This window comes from Hylobates moloch, unplaced genomic scaffold (genome assembly GCF_009828535.3).
Source record: "Hylobates moloch isolate HMO894 unplaced genomic scaffold, HMol_V3 SCAFFOLD_1, whole genome shotgun sequence".
Lineage (NCBI taxonomy): Eukaryota > Metazoa > Chordata > Mammalia > Primates > Hylobatidae > Hylobates > Hylobates moloch.
This window is the reverse complement of record NW_026652276.1, coordinates 19,183,141-19,199,887: the sequence shown is the minus strand read 5'-3', so window position 1 is coordinate 19,199,887 and position 16,747 is coordinate 19,183,141. Positions and strand designations below refer to the sequence as shown.

Genomic DNA, 16,747 nt, shown 5'->3' with positions numbered 1-16,747 from the left:
TCATTGCAGAGCATGTCCAAATACTGCTTGATTCCTACGTTCTGTTTTCTCGAAGCCTTCCTGGCATTAAATAATCAGTTTCTAACAATAAGGAGTGTTTATTTAAGGGTGCAATCTTACTTGATTAGCTATGGTGTAAGTTTTCGGGAGAGTCATCTGAATGTTGTTATATCCATAAGCAATAGCTGCATCTTCTACAATATCACATGCATGGATAATGTCAGCTCTGGTTGGAGGGATTTCAATCTCAATCTGATTCCCATCACCTATGACTTCTGATTTTAAATACATCCTGGTCAGAAGTTTGGCAAGATTTTCTGGAGTTTCTCTGAAAAAGGAATGAATAAACCATAAACTTCATTGGATTTTTTTTTAATGTTTACATTGTATTTCAACATATGCTACTAGCTGAAATAGTATCTTTCGTTTTGAGTTCTGTCAGAAACCAGATATCTTAACTGATGTTTTATCATTCCTTAACCAACTCTGAAGGATCGCAAAAAAAAATTAGTCATACGTGTACTTTGTTCTTGAATTAAGTGAAGTTTTCAGAGCATACCTGATTCCAACTTTTTTGTTAATTAGGTCAGCTCTCACCATCTCCTTTCGGTAAGCTAATTCCTTAAAGAGAAAGAGTTTAAAAAGTAAATCATTTCCCATCAGAAACAGCTTTAGACTCTTTTCCATTAAATTAGTCATTATTGCAGTTCCATTACGTTCCCAAGAAATTGTCATTAGAGCCACACATTGAGAATAAGCTTGATGTTTCAAAAACAGTATTATGAGGAATAAATTTGCTACATTAGATTCATTTATGAACATTCTACTTGCTAGACAGTTTGCACTGCCTGGAAATAGTATAAAATGCCAAACATTTTTCCCTTTCAGATAGTCAATACCCATTCCCCACAGTAAAACACTGTTGTGCTACATCATTCCAAAGACGTTTATAAATCCTGCTAAAGATTTTCAGTCTCGTCCTATGCAAGCAGATGGATATGACCAAGAAAGAATAATTCCAATGTCACAATGTCCATCATACTAAGTCTAAGAGCATGATGAAGATATCCTTTTCTTACCGTTTTCCAGGTGAAGAAATGCAATAATGAATTTGGTACTCAGTCTCCTTCAAACAGTACATAACTCCACCGTATTAGTGAGGTGAGAACACACACACATAAAACCCAGGCTTTTCAACACCTTTGGGTCCTTATGAATATTTCTTATCACTCATTCACTCTCAAAAGTGTAACATGCCACTAGCAAAAAGGCCATAGATTTTAAAACCTGTTTTGATTCAAGTAAGGGCAATGGTCTGAAACCTTGCTACTCAAAATGCAGTCCTCAGAGCAGAAGCACCAGCATCACCTGAGTGCTCGTGAGAAAGGCTGACTGCAGGTCTTGATAGCTAGTGGCAGTGACACCAGAGCTACTGAAGCCCAATCTGCACGTTTTCAAGATCCCCAGGTGATGAGAATGCACTGCAGGGTTTGGGAGGCACAAGGTGAAGATTGCAAAGTAATAATAACTTTTCTCAGTAGTTACTATGACCTAAATAGTTATTATGAGCTGAACAGTACAAGATGCATTTTAAAGATAATCTTACTTAATCCTCACAACAGATGCTATTCGTATTCTCATTTGACAGGTAAGGAATTTGAATTTTAGCCGAATAACTAGTTCCAGGTCAGAATAGTAAACTGCCAAGTCCAAGTGCTGCTATATGCCCAGTGCTTAGAAAATGATTATGAGATAATAAGCATTTGGTATATGTATTTAATGAGTGAATGCATGCATACAAGAAGTAACAAATGGCTGGGCGTGGTGGCTCATGCCTGTAATCCCAACACTTTGGGAGGCCAAGGCGGGTGGATCACCTGAGGTCAGGAGTTCGAGACCAGCCTGGCCAATGTAGCGAAACCCTATCTCTACTAAAAATACAAAAATTAGCCAGGCGTGGTGGCACGAGCCTGTAATCGCAGCTACTCAGGAGGCTGAGGCAGGAGAATCGCTTGAACCCAGGAGGTGGAGGTTGCAGTGAGCTGAGATGGCACCACTGCACTCCAGCCTGGGTAACACAGCGAGACTCCATCTCAAAAAAAAAAAAAGAAGTAACTAATGAACAAATTAATGAATTAATAAACAAATTAAGACAACCTAATTTCCAAAGTACACACCATTAACCATTAGTCTGACTACTGACAACTTATCTCCTCTAGTTCTCTTATTTTAAAACTTTATTCTTTTCTATGAAATAACAAAACACAAGAAAAAAAATTTTCAGAGTTTGAGAAAATATGCTATTTCATGTGAGAAAGAATCAGTTTCCCCCAGAGGATCCTTCCCTAAGAAAAGGTGTTCTAATTTAAGTTTAGGAGGAAATAAATGAATAAATGCCAAAACACTCATGCAGTACTCCTTTTCAGAAAGCCCACCATTTCAAATTTACAAAAGATCTCTATATTACAAATAAATGATTTTAAGGGATTATCCATATGAGGAGGTGAACCAAATATTAAAATATATTTCTCCTTTTCTTCCCAAAAATATATAATCACTTTTATTAACACTTGACAAATCATCATATTGAAAAGAGGCTGGACGCGGTGGCTCACACCTGCAATCCCAGCACTTTGGGAGGCCAAGGCGGGCGGATCACGAAGTCAGAAGATCAAGACCATTTTCTCTAACATGGTGAAACCCCATCTCTACTAAAAATACAAAAAAACATTAGCCAGGCATGGTGACGGGCGCTTGTAGTCCCAGCTACTCAGGAGGCTAAGGCAGGAGAATGGCGTGAACCCAGGAGGCAGAGCTTGCAGTGAGCCGAGATCGTGCCACTGCACTCCAGCCTGGGCGACAGAGGGAGACTCCATCTCAAAAAAAAAGAAGAAGAAGAAGAAAAAAAAGAAACTGTTCTCTGGCATTATTTTTAAACTATCTAAAAAGCTATCTCCAGCTAATCCCAATTGCTACTGTCATAAACTGCAAAAATGGCCACAAATTTCTCCCCTCTCTGTATCCATGGCCTTGCAATGTGACACTGCCAATCTTCCAATCAGGAGATGACATCTATTTCTCCACCCGTCAAATCTAGCCAAATGACTGACTTTGGCCAACAGAATAATGTTTGAAAAATACCTGGGCACTGGGCATGCTCTCTTGCTGCTAGGAACTCTGCAACCAACCCCAATTCAAAAAGCCCAAGCTAGCCTGCTGTATGATGAGGGACACGTGAGTTGTTGACCCCACTGCCAAGAAGAAGACATGAGTGAGGCCATCCCAGATCATCCAGTTGCTAGCCAACCAGTCAACTGACCACATATGGGTAAGCCCAGCAGAGATTAGCCAAACTTGCTCAGACCAGGAAAACCATCCTATTGACCAAAAGAATCATGAAATAAATAAATGGTTGTTGTTTTAAGCCACTAAGTCTTGGGGGTAGTTTGTTAAATAACAAAAGCTAACTGACAATAGATACTTAAATCCAAATCAACTTTTAAAAACTAATATTGCCTATATAATTTCAGTTATGCTTCATACAGTTGTATGTTTCTTTTGAAGTATAATTAACACTCTAGAATAAAATATGATGCTAAATGTTAATGTCTTCCAGAGTGGGGAGGTTTTGATCTTGGCAGGTTTCATCTACTGTAAAAGCTATTTAAATAGTAGAAACTATTTCAGGCTGTGATTTACTTCATAAATGACAAAGGAATAGTGAAAGATTCAAAAGGGAAGAAAAAGCTCATCAAAGAATGCTCTCACTGAATGAGAACCACGAAGTGACTGTGGTACTGTTGTTTTAGAACAGTCATCTTTATGTCAAGTCCCTTGGGTGGGGGGACAAAACCCCCCAAGAATAATACTGGTTTAGATTTTTTACCAAGATCTTATGTCTTGACAATAACTGTGTGCTTACTACTAAATTAGTCTTAATAATACATTTGAAATTATTTATTAGTTACAGTGATGGCCTTCAGCAACTGTTAATTCAAGTGTGAACAGACTAATTACGTTCAGAGGGCTGAGTAATCTTAAAAGGAGTGAGACTATAAATTACTCATTTAATAAATTCTATTGTTCTATAGCACTGTAGGATGCTATAATTAACAACAATTTATTGTATATTTTCAAATATAGAGGAGCAGACTATGAATGTTCCCAACACAACAAAATAATAAATGTCTGATATGATGGATATGCCAACTACCATGATTTGATCATTACATATTATATACATGTATTGAAACATCACACTGTACCCCATAAATATGTAAAATTATTATGTGCCAATTAAAGAATAAAAACATTTTAAAAAAAACTACTGTTAACTAGTTAATAGGAGAATAAATCATAGGAATTATGACCACACAATATTGTTGTATAATGTTGTGTGTTTACAGCTGCAGTCAAACTGTCTGAATTTAGATCCTAGCTCTACCACTTAAAAATAATAAGCAAGGTATTTAACATCTCAAGGTCTCAGGGACTCCCTCTGGAAAAAGCTTAATAATAGCACCTACCCTCACAGGATTATGGTGAGGATTAAATCCATGTAATGCACATAGTATAGCACCTGGCACACGGGTGGGTAGGTAGGGGACGGATAGACAGACAGAACATGAGTGCTCTAGCCATTATTATTAGCATTGTTGTCATAATCATGAAGTCATTTCTTAAGCACTTACTGGAAAGGTATGTGATTTTCCATTAGGAAAAACCACTTCAGCAGCTTCGACCCTGAAAACAAAAGCCAGAAATAAAATACTTAAGAAAAAAATGTGCCATAAATTACAGACATGTGTATGGTTATCAAATCTTTCATTTGGGCTACAACTACAGCCTCAACACATTCCATCTATCGCATTCCAACACTGTTTGGATGGATCTTGCTATAAACAATATTACTCTACCGTTTCATCTCCTAGGGCTCTGATGTCCTTTTCAGGCACCACCTACTTGAAAGGTTTATTTTCCGGTACTGCAAAGCATGCATCCTACAGGGACTCCTTGCCAATATTGACACACACATTCTAGGCTTTACCAGGGCAGTGTGTTACGTAATAAAACTGACAGAATCACTGAAATGAAAATCAATTGACAAAAAAACTGATACTGCCCATATAATTTCAATCATGCTTTCTACAGTTATATATTTATTTTCAATTTTATTAATATTCTAGAATAAACTATGATGCTAGTACTAAGGACCATATAGATTTGTTAAATAGTTTTTTAAACTAAAAATATGCTTTGGAAAAAATACAGTAATCTTACCGATATGGGATACATGCTTTGCTCTTATATATGCTTCTCTACCTCTGTTTAGCTGTTGTTTTGCTGTTCCTCCATCTATATATTCTCAAATCCAATGATCCCCAAACACAGCTTAAATTTCATTGCCTCCATGAAGCCTTCTCAGATTGTATCAGCTGGCAGTAACTTGCCCTTACAAACAGCCAGAATATCACCAAAACTTTTTAAAGTACTTAACGTTTATGACTTTATCCAATATTTATGCGTATGTCTTATCTCCCTGAACAGATTATACGTTCTAGTTATAGGAACCACATTTTTAATCTTTATATTTATTTGTTTATTCATTCATTTTTTTAAAGACAGTGTCTCGTTCTGTGACCCCATCTCAAGTGCAGTGGCACAAACATAGCTCACAGCAGCCTCTACCTCCCAGACTCAGGCAATCCTGCAGCCTCAGTCTCCCCAATAGCTAGGACTACAGGCGCAGGCCACCAAACCCAAGTATTTTTAATTTTTTGTAGATGTGGCGTCTTCTTGTGTTGCCCAGGCTGGTCTTGAACTCCTGGGCTCAAGCAATCCTCCCACCTCAGCCTCCCAAAGTGCTGGGATTATAAGTGTGAGCCACCGCACCTGGCCTATCTTTACATTTAGCACAAAGCCTTGCCTTCAGAACAATGGGCCATCAGTAAAGGTGCTGGATGAACTTACGTAAATTGATTCTCACAATATTCACTGAACATGGTGACAATAATATCAAGAACTATTTTTGCCTGCAAAGAAAAGAAAAACAAATATAGTAATCTATAAATATATTCTCTTCACTCAGATGGAAATGAATTAATATTTAATATAATTGTGTCGTCAAACATCTAATGGACCTTTACATATACATTTTAAGAAAGGAAGTGGAATAAAAACATGAGTAGACCTAGCCTTATCTTCAGGTGTTCTGCATTTATGCAGTTCTCTGACAGTTATAATCCATGACTGAGACAAATCATTTCGTTCCCCCACCCCCAACCTCAGGTTCACTGGGCTTCAACAGAGACAAATGGCTAATTACTGGAATAAATCTTAACAGTCTCCTAAGTCTCTGAAGCCAGACTGCTTGAATCCTGGCTCAAGCACTTACCAACAGTATGACACTAGGCAAGCCACTTTTCTTACCTGTTAAGGAGATAATGAAAATTCCTATCTTGTCTGGTTCTTACAAAGATTAAATACATTGGCATGTAGTAAAGACCATATAGATTTGTTAAATAATTTTCCTATTTCAAAAAAAATTCTTAGAAAAAAAATACAGTGACCTTATTGGAATATATGCTTTACTCTTATATATTTATTTCACTCCTATATATACAGGCTTCAGGAAAGACATTCAAGGTCTGTAAATGCACAAATTAAATTTTTTTAAAAATTAATATTAAAAGCTGTACTACCCTGACAATATTTCTGAAGGCAAGGAGTACCTAAAAGTTATAAAGAAAATTACCTTACGATGGTCTCTAATCCTATAAGATGTACATGAATACCATTTATTTGCCCTGTTTCTATACTCCAGCCTTCTCCTGCCATTTGAGGTTACCTTTTTAAAATTGTTTAACTGCCACTTCATTTAACATATGTAAAGAAGTCATATGTCATAGAAAAAGCTTTCATAGCAATCCATTCCAATAGATGAAGTGACTAAAAGTGGGTGAGGAATTATATTCTAGATAATTTTGTGGGCATAAACCATCTATCAATTTACTAAATAAAGCTTCTTCAATGCCAGTTTTTTTTTTTTTTTAAGATTTTACCAAGTACACAAAGGTAGCAAATTACTCCGCATATAAATTAAGTCAACTAGATAAACAATTCATATGGATTTCGCTACAGCACTCATTCCATTTTGTGTTTTATAGTTATGTATATGACTAACTCTCCCACTAGGAGTTCTTTGAAGTGAAGAAACATGTAACTCATTATTAAATTCTTGGCACTGGAAAGACATTGGGTGCTCACTAAACATTTGTCGAATTAATGAAAGCACCATAACCAAAGTGTAGAATATCTCTATCTTTTTAATTGTCTAAATTTCTAAAATATGTCCCCACCTACAAAATTGCACATATTTCAAATTTTAGCCATTTAGTCTTGGTCTGGAAATAAAATCTATCCCATCTGATCATACAAAAATTGAGTAAAAGTTTTATTTACCTTAGTAAAGTCAGTTCCTGTGCATTCAATAAAAATATTTCTAGTATTTACTGTTATTCTGGAATGATCCCCTGCAATGAACACAAAACATCAAAATAACTAGTTTCAGAAATAGAAGTGCACTATTAAGCTCAACAAAACAGAAACTACATTTTAAAGGTAAAATATATTAAAAACTAACACCTTGGCCAGGGGCGGTGGCTCACACCTGTAATCCCAGCACTTTGGGAGGCCGAAGTGGGCGGATCACCTGAGGTCAGGAGTTCAAGACCAGCCTAACCAACATGGAGAAACCCCTTCTCTACTAAAAATACAAAATTAGCCAGGCATAGTGGCGCATGCCTGTAATCCCAGCTACTTGGGAGGCTGAGGCAGGAGAATCGCTTGAACCCGGGAGGTAGAGGTTGCGGTGAGCCGAGATGGTGCAATGGCACAACATGGTGCAATGGCACAACATGGTGCAATGGCACACTCTTGTGCCATTGCACTCCAGCCTGGGTAACAAGAGCAAATCTCTGTCTTAAAAAAAAAAAAAAAAACAAATAAACCCTAACACCTTAAGAGCAAAGGGATAAACAACTTTTATTTAAAGCTCCTACTGCAAGTTAACAAATAAAAATAAAATAATTAACAGGCCTTTACTGAATGCATACAGTGTGTCAGGTGCTATGCCAAGCACTTAACATAGGTTGTCTCCTCTAATCTTTACCACAATCCCATGATGTAATTACTGGCAAGAAACTAAGTTCAGAGAGATTAAACTATTTGACCATGATCATGAGCAGCAAGGCTAGGTTTGGGTCTAGATCTGGTTAACTCTGGGGCCCATGTTCTTAACCACTGTAACTACCAGGGTCCAAGATCTTGAGAAGAAGCTTCTCTTTCTCATAGCAAATTAGCTAAGCCTCCTTCTTACCTCCAGAAAGGCAAACATCTATGTCTCAGACTTCATTAAGTTTTGTAAATACATTCAAACTGCCTCATAAAAATAGCCTTCAGAAAGGAATTAAGAGGGCAAAATTTAAATTAAAAGTTTTTGTTTAACTATATAACTAGGCAAGGCCAGGCATGGCAGCTCACATCTATAATCCCAGGGCTTTGGGAGGCCAAGGTGGGAGAATCGCTTGAGCCCAAGAGTTTAAGGCTGCAGTGAGCCATGACTGCACCACTGCACTCCAGCCTGGGTGACAGAGCAAGAGCCTGTCTCAAAAAAAAAAGAAAAGAAAAAAGAAAAAAAACTACAGACATGACAGAGTTTGACTTTGAGTTTAACCAAGTGAATTACCTGCTAAAACCAAAACATCAATAACCTTTGAAGAAATATAACAGAACCCAAAACCTAGCATCAGAAAATATTTATAAATGTATGAACATAAGTTACATAAGAATCACCAATAAAATACTGTTGAATAAATGAATGAAAAGAATGATTAGAATCTACAAAAGACCTGAGATACTCAGATTATGAGTTATTTGAATTTGATTCAGCCAAGTCTATTGAGAATTCTACAGAAATGCTGAAGATTAAAAGGAAACAGCAAAGATCCGTGATGCTTATAAAACAACTCACCATTGATGATGGGAGGCATTGAAAGGATGACACCATTGCTATCATAGATAACTGGATACAGGGGTTTGTTTTCAATGATATGTAAATAATGTTTCAGGTGATTGTCAGTCTGAAAACAAATTAAGTCAAATAAAATTAGTTTTTTTTTTTTATTTCTATCACTATAGTTCACATACTGACCTAATATTAAAAAAGAAGAGAACGCCAGGTGTGGTGGCTCATGCCTGTAATCCCAGCACTTTGAGAGGCTGAGGCCGGTGGATCACCTGAGATTGGGAGTTCGAGACCAGCCTGACCAAAATGGAAAAACCCCATCTCTACTAAAAATACAAAATTAGCCAGGTGTGGTGGCACATGCCTGTAATCCCAGCTACTCGGGAGGCTGAGGCAGGAGGATCACTTGAACCCGGGAGGCGGAGGTTGCGGTGAGCTGAGATTGCGCCATTGCACTCCAGCCTGGGCAACAAGAGCGAAACTCCATCTCAAAAAAAAAAAAAAAAGAGGGGAAAAGTCAGAAAAACATTAAAACAGACCCAAATTAAAGAAAGCTCTAAATTTATAAGATTTTCTAATATAAATTAATATTCCAATATTCAATGAACACAATTGAGTCATTTCTCAAGAGTGAAAACAGATTTGCACTGGTATGCCTGAATCATTTCAAAGGAAACATAAACCATGACAAAACTATTTAGATAAATACAAAGAAGTCACTTGCAAATCAGGGCAAGGATGACCCTGTTTTTTCTAAATGACACCTATTTTTTCTACTTGTTAAATACAATCCAAAGTGACTACTGAATTCATTTTTGCTGCTGGACTTTTAAATAATGGGAGATAGACAGCTTGTAACAGTATTTCCCACAAAAAACACTAGCTAAGTTTTACTGTTCTTTATACTTGCATGAGTTTCAATTGAAGATTACAATGTGGTATGGTCTACTTCAGTGGTTCTCAATCCTAGCAGTACATTGAAATCATATCAGAGGTTAAAAATTTAATAATAAATAAAATAAAACTATGTTCAGGTCCCACTCTGGATCAGATGAATCACTGTCTCTAGGTTGCAGCCCAGACACAGCTATTTTTTAAAAGTATTGATTACATTTCCCTAGTTGCGAGGCTTGACTTTGATGGGATTTCATGATTTTTGCAAAGCTGCTGCATAATCAAAAAGAGTATTTACCTTGTATATGTTCATCAGTTCACAGGCTGTATACTCCTTGGTCTTATTTAGAGGCTTGAATTTGATATCCGAAGGACGCTTTGCAGTATAAGTAAATGGGCCTGACAAAGTGTCCAAATCATGGGTACCAATGGCAACCAGTGCTCTTTTCCTAATTGTTGAGAGGGTGAGGGAGAAGGAGGGAGGAAAGGAAAGGAGGAGAATGAGACAGATTTGAATATTCTAAAGCTGAAATTCTAAAGATAACATAAACATAGACTACATATTTTTTTTAATTATTTCAGATACTTCCCTGAAACTGCATATTGGTACTACATGGCATCATTAGTGGCATATAATGAACAAATTCTCACAACCATTAAGAGTACTGAGAAATCACAAAACTACCTGAAATACATGATTTCAGGAGCTGAAGAAAATTCCTTGCCATTATGTTTTCCCAAATATTGTTTCTAGGATATCTTCAAAGTTAGCATTTCTTTTATCTCTTTTAACCTATTTCTTCTTGATATACTCAAGTAAACATATTTTAATAAATTAGAATGAACTACCGAATTGTGGGTTTTTTGGCTTTTCTATGTTTTCCTAAATTTTATCACATAGCTGCATTACTTTAGTCATGGAAAAAAATTAATTTTAATTTTAACAGCTCTGAATTACAGTTCAAGTTTACTTTAATGTATAAGGAAAGTTCAAAAGGTATTCATTTCACTTGTTCTACAGTTTATCCACAAAGGATTTAAGGTAATTTTAGGAAATTACAGCAAGCTACAAAATAGGAGAGGAAGAAATAGAAGTAGGGATGTAAAACCGAGCCAGGAAATGTTAATTCTGAATTAGAATGTAAAGGCCTAAGTCTTACCAGGAAAGGTCACAAGTTTGGCTTTCTAACAGTCAATTTGAAGAGAAGAACTTGGTCAAAATTTGAGTTCTTAACATTCTTTAGTTTAAAATGTATGTGCACTAAATCAGTTTAAAATGCTTAATATTAAATTTTGGTCAACTTCTAGGACTGCAGGACTGGTGAACTACAACTTTAATAAATAGGGTTAAAAAGAACTGCTAATAGGCAATAAGGAAGTGCTACTTTACTCAATTAGTCATATGCTTACAGAAGATAATAAACCCAGAACTATCATAGGATAAAATATACATGGTTAGATAAATGTAGGTAAATTAATAATTGACAAATGTACAGGTAAGAAAGTCTGTTTTCTTAGATATTAATATTGGTCCCTTAATCCTAAAACAGTACCTCAAAACATCACCAAAATTTCAACTTCAAATCAGCAACAAAAAAACATAACTCCAGATGAATCAAAGACCTAAGCATTTTGAAAAGCAAAAGACAAACATACAGGCCACATACAAAAGACACCATAAAAATTATTCAAAGAAAATACCGAGGCCAGGTGAGGTGGCTCACGCCTGAAATCTCAACACTTTGGGAGGCCAAGGCAGGAAGACTGCTTGAACCCAAGAGTTCAAGACCAGCCTGGGCAACATGGTGAGACCCCATCTCCACAAAAAATGTAAAAATTAGCTGGCTGTGGTGCCAAACACTTGTGGTCTCAGCTACTTGGGAGGCTGAGGTAGGAGGATCACTTGAGCCAGGAAGGTCATGGCTATAGTGAGCTGTGATTGCACCACCGTAGTCCAGCCTGGGCAACAGGGTAAGACTCTGTCTCAAAAAAAAAAAAAAAAAAAAGATAAGAAAATATAGAAGAATGTGCTTAGGCCAGGCGCGGTGGCTCATGCCTATAATCCCAGTACTTTGGGAGGCCGAGGCAGGCAGATCACAAGGTCAGGAGATCAAGACCATCCTGGCTAACATGGTGAAACCCCGTCTCTACTAAAAATACAAAAAATTAGCCGGGTGTGGTTGGCTGGCACCTGTAGTCCCAGCTACTCGGGAGGCTGAAACATGAGAATGGTGTGAACCCAGGAGGTGGAGTTTGCAGTGAGCCGAGATGGCGCCACCGCACTCCAGCCTGGGGGAGAGTGCGAGACTCTGTCTCAAAAAAAAAAAAAAAAAATTTTATATATATATGCTTAAAACTATAGAGTCGACTTCCAGGACACCACTTCTTAAGTAGGTCATAAAATCTAAAAGTCATACAGGAAGACAAATAACTATACCCAAATTAAAAACCTTACATGTCCAAAAGCAACTAAAAGTCAAAAAACACAAAAAAAGGTTTACAACACATATACAGTAAAAAGATTAACATTCCAAATATAGTAAGATATGAAAAAACTAAAAATATTCAGAAATCAAGATTTTATCTGACATAATGGTAAAAATTTCAAAGTCTTGCTATAAAAGAGCAGCAACTGAAAGCTGAAAGAACGGAGCAGAAAACTGAACCACTGCTGAGTCTGAATCTAGCTAGTATTCAAGTCTTTGCCTGAAAGAACAAAAACCACTCTTCAGAGAAACATAGCAAAGTCAAGACTCTTCCCTAATATGATATTCTACATGCATCAAAAGGCAATGAACATGAGAAGAAATATGGAAGACATGACTCTTACTCCAGACAAAACCAGTCCATAGAAACCAACGTTAAGATGCCCCAGATTCTGATACTGCCACATAGATTTTAAAGCTGCTACTAAAAAATGTTCAAGAATTATGGAAGAACATACACATAATAAATAGACAAGGAAATATCTGCAGAAAAGAAGGGAATATTTTTTTAAAAGTCAGTGGATTGCAGAGATGAAAAGTAAAATAACTGAAGTAAAAGACTCACTAGGCACTTCAAACCAAGACAGAGTAACACACTAGATTTACTCTTGCCTGAAACAACCGAAGAGCAAAATATATGGAGCAATAGTTTTTATGGCACCTAACAGCAGGCAATGAAGGGCAGCAATCCCTGAGACACAGGAAACAAGTGAGGTGAGCCCTGACTATAGGGCAGGAAAGGGGGCCCAGTGGAGCCCAGGAGACTCCCTGAGAGCAAGAGACATAGCTGAGGGTTTGGGGAGGCCAAGGTGGGCAAAGTCCCAGAGAAAACCAGAGAGCTACACAGAGAGAGAACTCTGAAGATATGCAGAGGATCCCGCTGGAATACTGGTGAGTTCAGTATTGATCAGAACATGCAGCTGAGAAAACCACCCAAGGTCAGGAAAGAATTACTCAAGGGAATTAGAGGAAACAGTGCTCCACGCTCACACAGACTAAAACTTCACTGCTCACGTAACAATGGATATAGTAGGCAAAAGGGTCTTGCCGCAGCAGTAGGGACTAATTAGCCTAAAAAAGAGGCTTAATCAATAAAAATAGAGGAAAAAATAAGAGAAGAATCAATGAAACCAAAAGTTCATTATTTGAAAGATCAATAAAATGAGTGGTTCATGCCTGTAACCCCAGCACTTTGGGAGGCTGAAACAGGAGGATCACTTGAAGCCTGTAAGGCCAGCCTGGACAACAAAGCAAGACCCCCATCTCTACAAAAAAATTAAAAAATTAGCCAGGTGTGGTGGCTCATGCTTGTAGTTCCAGCTACTTAGGAGGCTGAGGCAGGAGGATCACTTCAGCACAGGAGTTCTGAAGTTACAACGAGATGATCATGCCACTGGACTCCAGCCTGGACAACAGAGAAAAACCCTGTCTCAAAACAAACAAACAAAAAGATCAATAAAACTGATAAACCTCTAGCCACACTGATCAAAGGAAAAAAAAAGAGAGAAGACAGAGGAATGAAAGAGGTGACATCACTACAGATACCACAGATATTAAAAGGATAATAAAGAAACATTATGAACAACTTTGTCAATAAATTTAATAACTTAGACAATATCGATATATTCCTTGAAATACATAAACTTCCAAAGCTCATTAAAGAGGTTAATTAGGATTTACTGACAGAAAAGAACTCTGGCACACCAAAGTATTAGGATGTGTTCAATTCTTCCCCTTAGAAAAAGCTCATGATTTCCAGAAATACCAAATAAAACAGAGCTTAAAGTTAAATTAAGTAAGAAAATGTCTGTTTAGATTAAAATAGCTTCTTAAAATAAACAGATAATAGAGCCAGAGCAGATAATCTGGCTCAACCACTTAAGTTATACCTATACCTGTCAGAAATCTTGTGTTTTGTTCTTAACTTTGAAATTATATTTAAATTGTTATTGTTTTGCTTAATAATGACATATTAGCAAGCTGACATATAAACTATTTTATATACAAGGACTGGGAATAAACATTATTTGGAATCTGAAAAAAAATGTTGCTACTACCACATGCACAAAGATGTTTTTCACCATAGCAGAAAATGTCTACGGTTCTCCCTCTATCCTGTCCCTAGCCTATCCCATACACATAAACCCCTCCTAGGCTCTACAGTTTAGTAAACTACAATTATTAGCAAATAACTGCAGCAGATCTCACACACAAAAATAAATAAATAAAAATTCTTTTTCTATTTTTATTTGAGACATATATAACTATCAATCATACCTTTGGATCAACATGCAGTAACTTATGCTGATCTATTTCAGAACCAACACAAATAAGCTTAATATGTTAGCTAAAGTCTGATGTTTCTCATCATCAGTAAGTATACAGTTTCCATTAGGATTTTGAAATACTTAAATTTGTTCAAGGATTCCCATTGTTACCTTCACTGACCTTTAAGAGTTCAGAAAGTATACAGATGTGAAGATTATTGCCCTAAAGGGAGCTGTGCAGGAAATTATGCATAGCAATGTAAAGACTGAATAAGTAAAATTTAGTCATTTAAACTCAAGTTCTGTCAATTTATAATTACTCTCACTCAAAAAGTGAGAATAAGCCAAAATGTTATTTCCATTTTAAAAATGATATATTATACTTCATTACCATGGTTTATACTTAGTAGTATAATCCACGGCTGATCTGAACCAAAACAACCACAACAAAAAGCAGGGAAGTCTCTAGGACTAGATAATTCTTCTCTATACAGTACTCAAAATATATCTCCTGTCTCTCCATGCATATGGCATTTACAAGCAGTAAAAGGTATCTGGTAAAGCAAAATGAAATTCTCATATTCTGTCACATACTATTAATTTAGAAATGCTTTGTAAAAAAATCTGCAGAGGAAGAAAGGAAGGAGAGAGAGAGAGAAAGAGGGCAGAAGTGGCAAGAGAGAAGAGGGAAGGGATCAGGATAGAAAAGAGATAGGAAGACAGAGGGAAAGGGGGAGGCAAGGAAGAAAGAAAATGCAACCACAAACCTGCAAATATTCTGATGTAATTTCTCCTGAAGTTCAATGAAGCTGTCATATCGATCTTTAGTAAACTTTATATTACGGAGAACTGCTGCTACCGCAAAAGGACGTATCTTAGCTGTCTGAAATTCATAATATCATTAAAGATAGCAAACAGTAAGGCTTTTCTTTGTAATATCTTGTAATAGGAAGGCAGCTGCACTCTTGCCACTGGCATACATTTTCATTCAAACAAGTATATATTAATTTATTCAGTCAACAAGTAATAAGGTGGTAAACAACAGAAAAATTCACTACCTTCACAGAATTTATATTTCAGTAAGATTTCTGAAAATGTATTAAATAATTGAGAAAAAGTTTGCTCATAATTCATATATTTGCCAAACAACCCCTCTGAAAAGTTTAAAATCTTTTAAAATTTCATTGATGTTCCACATTTAAACAATTATATCTCAAATGCGTTTTAAATATGCATTGGATATTATTATCCAAAATTATTTATGGAAAGCAGAGGCTTTGTTCTTTTTCATTCCTAGGTTAAAAAAAAATGTTTTTTTAAGGGCTAGGGGCTAAGTATATACTCATTTTAGCAAATGATCAAAGAAAATCACATTTTTTAGAAGGTTAAGCTTTGGACCAGGCACAGAGGCTCACAGCTGTAATCCCAGCACTTTAGAGGCTGTAGGGGAAGGATCCTTTGAGCTCAGGAATTTGAGACCAGCCTGGGCAACATGGTGAAACCCCATTTCTAAAAAATACAAAAAATTAGCCAGGTGTGGTGGCGTGTGCCTGTACTCCCAAATACTCAAGAGGCTGCAGGGGAAGGATCCTTTGAGCTCAGGAATTTGAGACCAGCCTGGGCAACATGGTGAAACCCCATTTCTAAAAAAATACAAAAAATTAGCCGGGTGTGGTGGCGTGTGCCTGTACTCCCAAATACTCAGGAGGCTGAGGTGGGAGGATCACTTGAGCCTGGGAAGCAGAGGTTGCAGTGAGCCAAGACTGTACCACTGCACTCCCGCCTGGGCAAAAGAGCCAGACCCTGTCTCAAAAAAAAAAAAAAAAAAGAGTAAGCTTTGTTTCTTTATCCTCCCCACTTTATACAGACATGTACAAAAGAAACTTTTTAAAAGAAAAATAAGAATTTATCCTTATTACCTCTTCTGTGATAATCAATTTCTGGATTTTTCCATCAGGCATTACCCGCTTATACACTGGAGCCTTTATCCTAAAATAATATTTAAATGAATTTACTTATAATTAATCAAGACATTATATAAAATAATTACATTCTATGCTGTATGTACGAAGTAT

At 36.7% G+C, this 16,747-nt stretch overlaps 1 protein-coding gene across 5 annotated transcripts in view; it reads right to left on the bottom strand.

Annotated features, from left to right (window-relative positions):
• Positions 1 to 16,747, bottom strand: part of FARSB (phenylalanyl-tRNA synthetase subunit beta) — a 95,723-nt gene that overhangs the window by 63,681 nt on the left and 15,295 nt on the right. For all 5 annotated transcript variants that reach the window (XR_009213315.1, XR_009213312.1, XR_009213313.1 and 2 more), the window contains exons 4-12: positions 16,592 to 16,661; positions 15,440 to 15,555; positions 10,218 to 10,368; positions 9,032 to 9,140; positions 7,462 to 7,532; positions 5,971 to 6,032; positions 4,692 to 4,743; positions 560 to 621; positions 121 to 328 (exon numbers count right to left, since the gene is read on the bottom strand). Coding sequence is in view for 1 of the 5 variants with exons in the window: in XM_032754354.2 (XP_032610245.1) it covers positions 121 to 328; positions 560 to 621; positions 4,692 to 4,743; positions 5,971 to 6,032; positions 7,462 to 7,532; positions 9,032 to 9,140; positions 10,218 to 10,368; positions 15,440 to 15,555; positions 16,592 to 16,661 (901 nt within the window). In the remaining 4 variants the exon portion in view is untranslated. The remainder of the gene's footprint in view (positions 1 to 120; positions 329 to 559; positions 622 to 4,691; positions 4,744 to 5,970; positions 6,033 to 7,461; positions 7,533 to 9,031; positions 9,141 to 10,217; positions 10,369 to 15,439; positions 15,556 to 16,591; positions 16,662 to 16,747) is intronic.